The sequence below is a fragment of the Mustela nivalis genome, assembly GCF_964662115.1.
Source record: "Mustela nivalis genome assembly, chromosome: 10".
Taxonomy (NCBI): domain Eukaryota; kingdom Metazoa; phylum Chordata; class Mammalia; order Carnivora; family Mustelidae; genus Mustela; species Mustela nivalis.
The window spans coordinates 78,412,668-78,426,595 of NC_139029.1; the positions used below are offsets into that span (position 1 = coordinate 78,412,668).

Below are 13,928 nucleotides of genomic sequence, written 5' to 3' on the forward strand. Positions count from 1 at the left end.
TAGTAAAAAAGGCCTCTTAATAATTACCTTTTCTCTGTAAAGCAAAGGGGATTTCATTAAGTGGAAATTAATTTTGTGAGGTCAACTGTGTCAGAACAGCTGATTGGATAATGCTCAGGTTTGAAACAGTTTTTTTAACTATCTCAGCTCAAAATCTCACACCTCCTGCCCCTTTCACTATTATTCCTTTAGAAACATAATAGTTTTTTTTTTTCTTCCACTTTTTACTAGCAAATTTATAGCATTCAGAAAATTTTAGACTAAGGGAACTGAGAGGATATCTAGTACAATCCTTTCGTTTTAAGGTAAAGAATAAGGCCCAGAAGGGAATTGGCGAAAATGATATAAAAGCCAAAGTGGGGCTGGGACCAAGTGTCCTAATGTCCCACCAGTTACTTCGCTACAAGGGTATCAAATACTTCGCCTCGGTAGTCAGCAGAGCTCCTCTGTCCCGTGGCAGACATCATCTACCAGTCACTACTTCCTTTGGAGCCTTAACCTTTTAGAGTCCTAAACCACACTCCAGCTAGCTGTTGCCAGTGATGGTGGCCATGCCTCTAGTGATGTAGTAAAATATAAATCCAAATTTCCTGCTGAAAATGTCAAGACATTTTTTCCTGATTTCTGTTCTGTCTTTTGAATTTTAGAAATAAATAAAATTTTCTGGGCAATAATGATCTTTTAGGGAAATATCTAAATTCTACATACTAAAAATGTGGTGGGAGATTATGAAATAAATTCACTTTGTCAAATTTTTAAAGATAAATATAAGCAAAATTAATCTATGGTGACAGAAATCAGAAAGTGGCTGCTCAGGGTCAGAAGGTGAATGAGAAGAAGCAGGAGAAAACTTTCTGGGGTGACAGAACTGTTGTGTATCTTGATAGGGATACAGTCAAAGTATACACTTAAGATCTGCTCATCTTTTGGGGCACCTGGCTGGCTCAGGTGGGAAAGCATGTGACTCTTGATCTCAGGGCCATGGATTCCAGCCCCACGTTGGGTATAGAGATTACTTAAATAAAATTTAGGAAAAAAAGAGCTGCGTATTTCACTTTTGTAAATTAAATCATTTAAAAACAATCTAACCTACTCATGCAGTATCATTCAGATACTATATTCAGATAAATTTTCATCCAAAGAAGAGACTTGAACTGTAAATCCAGCTTATAAAGGGCAATGCCCAAACTCATAGAGATCTTTCAAAATCAACCTAAATACACTTCTGTTCAGCTACTTATGAGAACATCCACTGTGCCAGAACTCATGTATGTGGAGAACAAATAAAGAGTTTCCTTCTTGGCTATGCAAATTAATGGATACTGCCTTAAAATAGGAATGAAAGTAGTAAAGAACTGTGTACACTATCATGATAACATATCTATTGCCCTCCATCGTCTACTAAAATGCACTTGGAATTTAATAACAGAACTTCATCTTAAAGACCACAGAAAATGTAGATAAGGAACGTAAAGTTGAATACAGTATAGTCATTAAGTTTTTATATTTCTATTTCCTGTATTACTTTCGTATGAAAATTTGGGTGTGTAAAACATTCATCCCACTACATACCATATCTGGTAAGAGAATCCTGACAAAAACAAAAAGTACTGAAAAGGAATAAGCAATTGGCTCTCTTCTAGCTGATAAGCACATGATGTTGGTTCAGGAGCCACAGGTGAATAGAATGACAAGTTGGCTAAAGATACTGTTAGGTCGGGGCTTACCACCACAAAGAGAAGGGACAGAAAAGGGCAAATTTAGAGTTCAAGTTACGGCTAGAAAGGGAAGACAAATATTTCAACTCTTTCAGCAAAGTGCATTGTGTGATAAATTTTAGCATACGTTAGTAAAAGGTCTAGTCTAAAATCTGGCACACTGAGAAGTTGTAGCTGGTGATGAAAACACTATGGTCTATTACTAATAAAGGATCTACATACGGGAGTGTGACTTGCCCTCCCCTTAGTGATGGTTATACGTACCAAATCTGGCTTCACTTTGTGAGTCAGGGGAAAGGACAGCCACATGGAGTACAGGGTGGTGAGCACCGTGGAGAGCCAGGACTGCTGAACCTCCCGGCTTCTGGGAATGCGGTGAATGTAGTATTCGGAAAGCTAGAAGGAAATAGTAAACATCCAAATCAACTGGGCCACTGATACCCAAGGTAAACACAGTTAACAGTTACCACTGTTGAAGTTTGGGGGAAGTAACCAAACATAGTAATATTTCTGTAGCAAAACATGAACATTCACATTAAATAGAATAAATAAAGACTATAAGAGACTCAGACCAATTCAAATTCAGGTTTTGCTGTCGAACTTGTCACAAACGTTGAACTCCTACCCCCAGCTTTCAGAACTTTTTGGAAATTCAGCTAAAGGACTATGGAACCTGTACTGCAAAGTACATGTGAATCCAATAAGATGTCACTTGTTATTAGGGTAAAAATAACCCAGCTGCATCTTATTATAGAAGGTTTTTGGATGTTACTTCCCAATTTTGAGGACTGATCTTAGTATCTATAAAATTTTCTTCAAAAAAGCATGAGTGTTTATCATGTCCCTTGAATCTCTTTAACCTGTTAGCATATAATTTTGTAAAGAAGCAATGTACCATATTTCTGGATATTTTTAGTGTCCTGAGGAGCTGGAAGGGCAATCAGTTCAACTCTAACTCTAGAAGCCAGCTCCTCAGATTCCATCTTTGCTCCAGAGGGGCAAACACACAGGCCTGGCAGGGGTTTTGCAAGGGTGTCTGGGCCTGAGGACAGCAGTCTCAGACCTGGACATAGAACAGTCTACATCTCATCTCAGGTAGCAGCTTAAAGGAGGAGACAAAAGAGGTTTAGGAAGTCTCTGTCCATTCTCGGAAGAGGAACAAAAAGTAGTGGAGGTGTGTCCTGGTATGGAGACTGAGGGATCACTAAGACGGAAACTAGAAAAATAGGCCCGAGTGTGAAAAATAAGGCAAGTGACCAAAGAGTGATGACCTCTGTTTTGACTTCTGGACGCACATGTCCAGAGCCCAACCTCAGCCTCCTGGTCAGATGCTAGCAATGGGCAGTCTCGGTTCACCTGTGCCTGGAACTAACTGGGACAAGGACCGCGTATCTATGGCGAAATCACCCAGTTTGCAGAGGACAGTCCCAGTCTATACCTGTAGGCCCAGCATAATTATTAACAGTGTCCCTAGTGCCCCTTCTGTTCTCAGAAGTGTCCCAGTGGAATGATAAACTATACAGTAATTCACAGGGCAGGACAATGAGTAGGTTCTTCCAAGTCACAGGGAAAGGAATTTATTCAGAAGAGCCCAGGGCAACATGATGGGAGAATCCACATTACCATCAAGGATGAGACTGTAAGTGGTAGCTGGGAAGAAAGCCAAGCTGACATTTCTACCAGTGACATAAACGGGAAAGCAGTCAGGTGATGATGAGCTTGGGGAAGAGCAGTGGTGAGGAGTTAGGCAAGGGATCAGAACCATGAACCCAACCGGCAGGGGACAGAAGAGTCTGTACGGTGCAGCTGTCCAGCCTATAGCTCTATACTGGAGAGGCCCTCCATCTCCAAATTCCATACAAATCTTCCCTATGTTATTATTATTTTTAAAAGATTTTATTCATTTATTTGAGAGAGAGAGAAAGAAAGAGCATGAGAGAGCTCATGCATGAGGTGGGGGTTGGGGGTAGAGGGAGAGGGAAAAGCAGGCTTCCCACTGAGCAGGGAGCCCAATGTGGAGCTCAATCCCAGGACTTCAAGATCATGACCTGAGCTGAAGTCAGATGCTTAACTGACTAAACTACCTAGGTGCCCCTACATTATTATTTTTTGATGAGAAGTTCATGTAATTGGAAATCCTACCAAAAAGGTTTCTCTCTAAATCTGTCTCTACCCCCCCCCCCCATTCCCTCACTACAAAAGCAGATCTGCTCAGAGGTGCTCAGAGGCACCTTTCCCAATTAACCTTTCTAAGATAACCCCTGCCCCCACACATACACATACTCTTCCCTCTCCCATTAGCAGGCCTGCTTAATGTTTTAAAATTACTCCACTCACTGGAGGTGGGTGGGAGGGATGAGGAGGCTGGGTGATGGATACTGGGGAGGGTATGTGCTATGAATTGTGTAAGATTGATGAATCACAAAACTGTACCCCTGAAGTAAATAATACATTATATGTTAATAAAAAAATTACTCCATTCATTCTACTGGCATATTATATACTCATTTTATTTACTATGTTTCCCCCATTAGAATGTAACTTACTTGAGGAGGCCGGGAAATTTAATCACTGCCATCTCAGTGCTGATTTAAAAAATATATATATTTATTTATTTATTTGACAAAGAGAGAGAGATCACAAGTAGGCAGAGAGGTAGGCAGAGAGAGAGGGGGAAGCATACTCCCTGCTGAGCAGAGAGCCTGACATGGGGCTTGATCTCAGGATCCTGAGATCATGACCTGAGCGGAAGGCAGAGGCTACCCAGGTGCCCCGATCTCAGTGCTTATTAAGAGTACCTGGTTTAGGGGTGCCTGGTGGCTCAGTAGGTTAAGCTTCTGCCTTCCGCTCAGGTCATGATCTCAGAGTCCTGGGATCAATCCCTGCATCGGGCTCTCTGCTCAGCAGGGAGCCTGCTTCCCGCCCCCCTCTCTCTGCCTGCTTCTCTGCCTAATTGTGATCTCTGTCTGTCAAAGAAATAAATAAAATCTTTAAAAAAAAAAAAACAAAAGTACCTGGTTTAAGCTGATGCTCAATCAATGTTTATTGAATGAGTGATTCAATATGTTGTTTATTGCACGTGAATATAAATTAATCCAATCTTTTTTAAAAAAGATTTATTTATTTGAGAGAGAGAGAACAAGTGCGGTGATGGTCAGAGGGAGAGGCAGACTCCCCGCCAAGCAGGGAGCCCAATGCAGGACTTGATCCTGGGACTCTGGGTTCATGACCTGAGCCAAAGGCAGACACTTAACGACTGAGCCACCTACGCGTCCAACCCAATCTTTTTGTTAACTAGCTGAGATGTATTTAGGTGGAGAACATAAAAGGGCACAAAGAAGACAATTTTCAGATTGTACACTTAGGGTCTTATTTGTAGAGGCCACTCCATAAATGGGTTGAACTGAACAGAATTCCTGGGATTAGAGAGAAAAAAACCTAAGCAAAGCAGGTGATTGGGAGCTTATACATAGCTGGAGCCAGGAGGAAGCAAGTTCTAAGGGCCTGGAGAAACAGGACCAATGCCCCATCCCCCGACCCCAACAATGTGTCCTAGGTAGATAGCCTAGACTTCTCTCTGTGAACTGACCATTCACAAGGGCCTCAAGAAGTTTCTTAGTCCTGTAAGTCTTCTCCCCAGAAAACAGATCCATGAGAGGAGTGTCCCCGAGGCTCTGAGTTCTGAGCATAAAAGTGAAGGGAGCCTGCTAGGTTAGAGCAAGCGGAGCATCACATTCTGCATCCAGAACTGCTTGGAAAATCTCTGTGCCCACAGTTTCTGTTTAGACTTGTTAGGCAGGTGTGTAGTTAAGTGAATGGGAATCTGGGGCCATCTTGATAAGAACAGGGCTCTCAGGTTAGCTATGCTTGATACACAGAAACTGGTGCTGGGGTATGTGATATCCTGCATTGTCTAAAGAAAATACTGAAGGCTAGGCCATGGTGAAATCTTGAGAGTTTTTAAAATTACTTTATATATTAAATAAACAAACACATAAAGAAGTCAACAAGGAAAAATTATCAATAGGCAGCTTGTATTTCGGTTTTAACAAAAGTTCCTCTGGGCGCCTGGGTGGCTCAGTGGGTTAAGCCGCTGCCTTCGGCTCAGGTCATGATCTCAGAGTCCTGGGATCCAGTCCCGCATCGGGCTCTCTGCTCAGCAGAGAGCCTGCTTCCCTCTCTCTCTCTCTGCCTGCCTCTCCATCTACTTGTGATTTCTCTCTGTCAAATAAATAAATAAAATCTTAAAAAAAAACAAAAAAACAAAACAAAACAAAAAAAACAAAAGTTCCTCTGAAGACAAAAGAATGGGACAGAGTTTCAGGAAGCTAAAATTTAGGCCTGGCTATGACCTTTGGCCAGACATTCCTAGGGGTTGCGGCATCTGAGAAATCCAAATGAAGGCATCTTCATAGACATATTGTTTTTGTTAGCTTATACTTTTGCCTTGAGGGAAATGTCCCTGACGCTCTTTCATGTCCTACTAATGGGATACAGGACATAAAGGAAGCTTCAGCCAACACTTTCCCACCCCCAGACCCAATATTTTGTTCAGGAGTGACATACAACCCAAGCAGGGTCAGTCTTTCCTGGATTCTGGACCCAGGAAAAGCTGTTTCTTTGAATGACACTTTGGGCTGTTAAACTTGTTCTGAATCCATTCCAATGGAGCCAAGAAATGGATACTTGTCTTAGTGTTCCTCTATTTACCAAGCTTTTCTGTAACAACTCAAAAGTGACTACCATTTTTGATACCAAAACATGGTATTCTGCATTCCTAAACCAGAAATCAACAAATGAACAGTAGAATCTATCATAGATAGAGTTTTAGCTTATATATGAAGATCGTGAAATCTATGTTGGTCTTGTCAGGGATGGAGGGTGGGGGGACCTGCTCCTGGGTGTCCTTCTTTCAAAACCTCTACACACATTCCTCATCTATCTACTTACTCCTTACATCCCTGCTACTCCTGGTCCGATGATTGCTATCTCTCATGATAACTACACTAGTCTCCTAATTAATCTCTACTTCATCTCTGGATCCCCTATGCTTTATTCTCTACAGAATTGCCAGAGATTATAATGTAGAGCAGACATTCCCTTTCATTCTCCTGCTTAAAACTCCCTAAACGCTTGTGATGAAATCCAAATTTCTGATCATTCCTTGTTCACCCACCAGTCATACCAGCCTTCTTTCTGCTGTGTGAATGCATCAATCTCACTCCTTCCTGAGGGTCTTTTTGGCTTATTCTGAGTGGTCTGCTGTGCCCCCCAGATTGGCTCAACTCAGGTCTTGCTGGAACATTACCTCCTCAGAGAGGAGACAGACTCCCCACCGGCCCCTCCTCTAATACGCAGTCACCCTCCGCCACACTGTCTTATTTTACCATCTTCACAGCAATTACTCATACTCCCAATTAACTTGTTCATTTGTGTGTTCAACTGTTGTCTGCCTCTGTTCAAAAACAAGCTCCACGAGAGAAAGGATTTCATCTTGCTCACGGCTGAAATCCCAGTGTGCACAATGGTGTTTCACACAACACAGATGCTTATCAGTACTTGCTGAACAGATCAATGACTGTCACTGTAATTTCTAGACATTCAGACTGTGGTCTGTGCTGGAGAAGATGCTGACTCTACCTCAATACATCTCGGCATATCTGTGTATATCCTGCAGTTCGTGCAGATCCTGCAACATGATCCAGTCTCTAGCACACCACTGGTACCAAAACACAAAAAAGTGACATTCTCTCCCCACTATATTTTAGAAAAAGACATATACTAGTGAGACACCCTTTCCATCCATCTAAGTGTCCTCATTACGAAGGGGCAGAGGCCATGTGCTCTACAGTACTGTGTATACCCACGGAGCCTCCCAGTGTTTCCCACACATGCTTGACTGAGGCATAATGAAATGTATAGTAGAAGACAGACAAGAAAGGGAGAATGCTTATGAAAAAAAAAAAAAAAGAAATGGATTATTTTTCAGGCTTCTAGTTTGTCTGAAATTATGTGAAACACTGAGTTAAATGCTAATAGTATATGACAACTTGTAACTTTCAAAGTATCTTCCAGAATTACATCACTGCTAAAACCCACAAACATATCTGGCATTAGATCTGTGACAACCTAAATAGAAGTTTATAGTGATTTAGATGGAAATAATTCCACCAAGAATCCAGATGGCATCATAAACCACAACACAGCAGATTAAGTGGTCTATGAAGTCATTCTTTGGGGTTACCACACACTGAAATGTACAATATGTTTATTATTTAATGAATGCCACACTATTGCAGAATCTTGGAAACAAGACAAAACTAAAATGGTAAGACTTCATTCAACCAAAAATGGTTTCAGCTTTCTTTCATAACTATTTTTTCAATAATGTGAAGTATAGCATATATTAAAAAAATATGTTGGATGGTCCCATATTCTGAAATCAAAATGACCATAATTGACTGCATGCACAAAAATGTTTTTATGTGCATGTCCCTTTAAGTACATGGTAGTTGCTTACTTCATGGTAGCTGATGAAGAAGGGCCAGGAAGGAGTGAAGGGGCCATGGGTTCCAGACTGGGTCTTGCTGAGAACCAGCTCTGTCCCTTTGGATGAGTCAAGTTCTCTGGACCTCAGTCTCTCACAAGGAGGCCTGGAAAGATCATGGATCCTCAACCAGCCACCATGACTCTACAACTGGCTCTGAAGTCTGACTTGTCAACAACAAGCCAGGTTGCTGCTCTAGGCTTGTCCATGGCTTTCAGCCACTCCTCACTTTACCTTGGGAAGCCTTTCCCTACTTGGAGGTCTGGGCTTCAAGGAAATAAAAAAAGTCATTTGTTCTTAAAATAATTAGGGGAGTCTGGCCCCCCAAATTCCTACTGTCCTTTATAATGAATAAGAGTTGTCCTCTTCCCAGGCTTGTATTGTCCCCTCCTTCTGCCAACAATAACCAACTTTCTTTTGGGTAACTCACCCCTTTCACCTTCTCAGGCAGACAGTTTGGGTGGGATTTCAGCTCCTGCCTCATTCACCCCCAAACCTCTAGTACCAAGAGTAGGCCTGAGATGGCTTAAGCAACATGGGAATAACCCTCATCCCTGGCCACAACAACTGGCTGAAAGATGGGACTATAAGCCAACTGAAGACCATGAGACTGGAGACCTCTGCTGTGGCTTCTGGGAAAAAAGCTTCACCTTCTTGGTCTCCTACATGTTCAATAATGTGAAGTATAACATATATTAAAAAATATATGTTAGAGAGATATGTAAGAGACTTTCTTCCCTACACACAGGCTAGCACAAAGATAGGAAGCCAGGAGGGACTACTGGTTTTTGCCACCCTGAGGGGAGAGAATGAAGCTGACAGAGGCAGCACCATGGGGAGGGAGGCCAATGGAGCTGACCCTGCAGGAGACAGAGCAGAGAGACACTATTCCTAGTGAATTCCCTGGGCAGTTGGACCAAGTCTCACCCAGAAGTAAGACTGAATTTTTCCCATTTTGTAAGTCAACAAATTCCCTTTTAATTGTTCAAGTCATTTTGGGGTTTAGTTTTCCACTTACAGCTGAAACACTCTTCCTTTTAGCTTTAAAACAGTCAGAATTCGCAGTGCCCTCAGTGGCTGAGTCAGTTGAAGCATCTGACTCTTGATCCCAGCTCAGGTCTTTATCTCAGGGTCACGAATTCAAGACCCATATTGGGCTCCATGCTAGGCAGGGAGCCTACTTAAAGAAAACAAATGAAAACAAAAATGATATGAATTTAAGACCATTGTCCCTTTTTAAAAAAGTAAATATATCAGTAACATAGACAAATACTGAATTTCAGAGCTGTATTTTTCACTGTGAGCACAGATTCATTCATTCATTAAATACTCTAGTGTACCTACCAGGTGATAGGAACTGGGCTAGAAACACAAGGGTGGGTAAGACATTCATAAGGAATTCATTACAGTGTGGCAGAACGACACAGAAAAACTAGTCACTGCAATCAGAGAAATTAATACAACAAGAGACATAGTTATTAAATATAAGGTTAGCACCAAGTAAGAAACGGTGGACTATACTTTGATAAACTAAGTCAAGCTTTATGGAAAAGATACTTGATATGACTTAGAAGGATATGAAATTTACCAAGCATGCAGAGAGGGGGAAAGGGGTCTTCCAGACATGTTCAGAGTGACATATGAAATAGCACGGGATATTTGGGAAATTATGTTCTGGTATACCAAGAGCACAGCAGAGAGCAGTGGAAAATGAAGATGGAGAAGCAGGGCCTTCAAAGACATGCCTACGATTCTAGGAAAAGGCAGAATTCAGAAATGAAGATTCTAGGCAGGCTCCAATGGATCTCGAGAGCCAATCTGGAGATTGTTCTCCTGGAAGAGAGCAATCATTTGTCTTCGATAAGTCAGACCCGAGAGCCAGTTGTGGTGATCATAGCAGCCTTTTGAGAACCCCCTGATCTCAGCCAGGTCTCTGCTTCAGTGAAAGAATGAGGTCCAGAGAGGCTAACTCGCCCAAGGGGGCAGAGCTAACCAGCAGGACCCAGTGTGGAACCTATGGCTTCTTCACCCATAGGTCACTTCGTGGCACTTCCTCATCAGCTGCCATGAACTGAGCATCTATCATGTTCTTGAAGGACAAGTGAACATCCCTCTGCACTCATCACTTATTTTTCCTTCCGAAGCTCAGCTCTTTGGTCAATCCTGAAACTGCAAGTGTAATTGTCAGCCTCACTACTTGTATGGCTTGGAATGATGTTATGCCTGGCATGGGTCTAACTACCAGCTCCACAATTATTTCCTGGAGCCTAATGGCTAAAAGGGACCAAAGAACCTCCATCTGGGCAAAAGGAAGGGCAGAGGAAAACAGGCCACATCCTAAATTTATGAGAACCATAAAAAAATTGTTACGTTAGGGCCCATAATGTAAGTACGTACTTAAAAAATTATGCTATATGTAAATGTTTACATTCGAACACTGGCTATTAGAATGTCTTTATTTTGCTTCAAAATGGAGAAACAGAAGCACCATATTCTAAACTGCCACTGGCTCCTTGTGGTGTAAGAATCCCACACAAATTTAACTGGCTTAGAGAAGCCAGACAAATCACCAGAAGGCTCAAACATCCATAGTATGTTATTCATACTTTCTTCAATTCCATCAATTCAGAATCTGAATCAGAGAAGTTTAACCTGACTTTGTTGTAGACAGGAAGAATGGGATAATTAAGATTTAGGAAGGAATTTAAGAGACTAAGCTATTCAAAATACATTAGAACCATCTGTACATTTACCTGATATGGTGTTTTGAAAATAATCTTTTATTCACTGAGATAGCCACATCAGGATTTCTATTTGTAATAAACTACAAACATTTCCTTATTCAGGTATGTCACTTATTTAAGATGGCCTTCACCAAATTAGAGGTATTCTTTATCTATGCCTGTAACTGAATATAGTCAAGGTCCACCATGAAGAGGAAAAGTGCTTATAGACGTTAGTCACACTCTAAACATGTACATCATGAGCCCAACCTAATTTATAAACCGAAACGAAACTCCACAATTGCAACTATATTTCCCAATGTATTTCTGTTAGAATTGCTCAGGAATTATATGAAAGAGTTAGCATTAGAGTCCGAAGTTTCCGTAAGTTATAGCTGTTTCAGTCCACTGTGTGAAGTTAGCACCCCACCTTGTGGAAAACAGTAGGTGCTGCTGAATGTAAGCATGTTGGGTTAATTTCAGAGGTCATGCCTACTAAACCTGGCAACCACCAACTGCCACTGACTTATACATGTGCGGAATAAGGAATACAAGCCAAAAGATCTCTATTTATTAAAGTAACTAATGTGCTTCCAAAAAGGTAAAGATACCTGTCCCAAAAGAATGGTGCTTATGATATGTATGGGTTATTTAGAAAACAAATATTTCATATCAATATGTTATTATTTCCACTTGGGCTTTTATCTCTTCTTAGTTTGTTTCTAAAACCTAACTTTTGTTGTTTTCCAATTGTAACCTTAGAAAATATAGAAAAATTCTCAAAGACAAAAGCAAAAAATCAACCATTATTCACAACTCAAGAGATGATCCCTTTACCCTCTGTACCACCCTAAAAAAATCGTGGATCATTTAAATACAGTCTGTAACTGGAAGATGATCTCAGGTTTCTAAAATTAAAATGATTTCTTATCTTGTAATTTAACCAACTTTTTTTTCCCAATCTGTCATGGTTCAAAAACATACTCTATTTGTCTGAATGTGCCCTGCAATTTCCAACTTCCTTACTTTCTCCCCAAACTATCCTCTTCTCTTCATATTCTCCTACCTTTTAGAGAAGTCACCTCCCCTCTCACCCCAACACTCTAGCCCTGAGATCTCTCCTTCCCCTGCATTCTAGCACTTACTGTCTTTTTTTCTTAAGCAACGCTATATTTTATGTATGTACACACACACACACTTTTGAAGTTCCTTATGAGACTCTCAGTTTGGTCAAACACTTGAGGTAATTCATCATCACCACTGCTTTTTGGAGTTTTCTGTCCCCTTGCTCTACTCCTAACCAGCTGCTCTCTAGGCCTGCAGTATGTGCTGATCTTCGCGTGGGAACTCCCTTCACCGCCATCTTGAAAATTCCCCTCCCTTCTCTTCTGGGCTGAAACCTAGATTCCAGGACCACAGTCTTCCTCTTTCTTGGGTTCCCCTTGTTTTTGTGGAGCACATCCTCTGTGAAAAGGCACATGGGAATTAGTTTGAGAACTGCTCCAGTCACCATTCTGAATGGCACCTGGACCCTGGCATGACTCCTTTTCTTTTTCTTTTTGGAAATTTTTGGTTATCTTCTCTTTATCACTAATTCTGAAGTTGCGTGATGATGTATCTTGAGTGACTACAGTTTAGTTGGGCTGGGGGTAGTCCTTTAGTTTGAAGGCTATGCCATTTCAGTTACAGGAATTTTTCTTGAGTGGTCTTATTTTTTTATTTGTGTGTGTGTGTGTGTGTGTGATTAAAGTTTTGCCTGTGTTCTTGCTCTTTCTGGACAATAGTCCTCTAATATCCAGTTTGATTATCTAATTTTCTTACCTTTTCTCTATTGGTTTTACTTTTTGTTCTGCTTTATGCCAGAATTCTCCAATATGATCTCTGAATATTTTCATTTTTTTATTCCTACAATCAAAATTTTAATAGCTAAGGGTCCTTCTAGTTCTGGGGAGGTTTTTTTTGTTTTGTTTTGTTTTTGCTTTTTTTAAATAGGTATCATTCTTTAAAGATACATTATCCTAGGATGCCCAGGTGGCTCACTTGGTTAAGCATCTGACTTTGGCTCAAGCATGATCTCAGGGCCCTGCAGTAGCCCAGAGTCAGGCTCCCTGATCGGTAGAGAGTCTGCTTCTCCTGTTTCCTGCCCTGCCCCTGCTGCTGGAGCTCACCCTCTCTCTCACTCCCAAATAAAAATAAAATCTTAAAAAAAAAAAAATTACAATGTCCTTGCATTTCCCTGAAGATATTGTTTTCCTTTAAGTCCTTTCCCCACTCCCCTCTTTGACTTGTCCTTTCCTCTGATTCCTCTTCTCAGAGTTCCTTCCCTAGTTAGTTTTGCTTTTCCTTATGTTTGAGACTTCCTTCCAATGTTGGAACCTGTGGATGCCAGTTCAAGCCAGTGATTCTCAAGAAGGGGGTGGACTTCTCCCCCAGGGACAATCAGCAAGGTAAGGAGACAGTTTTGGTCATCAAGGTTGTGGGGTGAGGGGTGGGGAAAGAAGGAATGTTACCAGCATCTACTGATGGAGCCCAGGGACGCTGCTAACATCCCATAATGCAGAGGACAGCCTCCCCGCACAATTCACCAGACTGCAAATGTCAGTAGTGCTGATGCTGAGAAACCCTAGTTCGCATTAAGGAATAAGGCATTAGGAGGCAGACTGAAAGCTCTGAGTCCTGGGTGGGGCTTGTTAAGGGGAAGATAAAAGTAGGCAGGACTCCAATATTTCATTGGGGGGAAATCCAAAGTGTCAGAACCTACAGTTCTGTACTCCTGAGCAAATCCATTTCCCCAAAACTAACCGTCAGTCTCCCGCCTAGGTGAAATAAATCTAGCATTCCGGGAACTGATCCGAAAGGAGACCTAAGTGATACATATTGGGGGTGACAAGGAGTAATTACACACTCCCTAAGCCCCAGTTCACAGGGCATGGTCTCACC

At 41.5% G+C, this 13,928-nt stretch overlaps 1 protein-coding gene across 1 annotated transcript in view; it reads right to left on the reverse strand.

The window, feature by feature from the left end:
* ALG14 (ALG14 UDP-N-acetylglucosaminyltransferase subunit) overlaps window positions 1–13,928 on the reverse strand; it is an 87,997-nt gene that overhangs the window by 52,546 nt on the left and 21,523 nt on the right. The window contains exon 3 of the mRNA XM_082688761.1: window positions 1,983–2,114. Coding sequence (XP_082544887.1) covers window positions 1,983–2,114 — 132 coding nt within the window. The remainder of the gene's footprint in view (window positions 1–1,982; window positions 2,115–13,928) is intronic.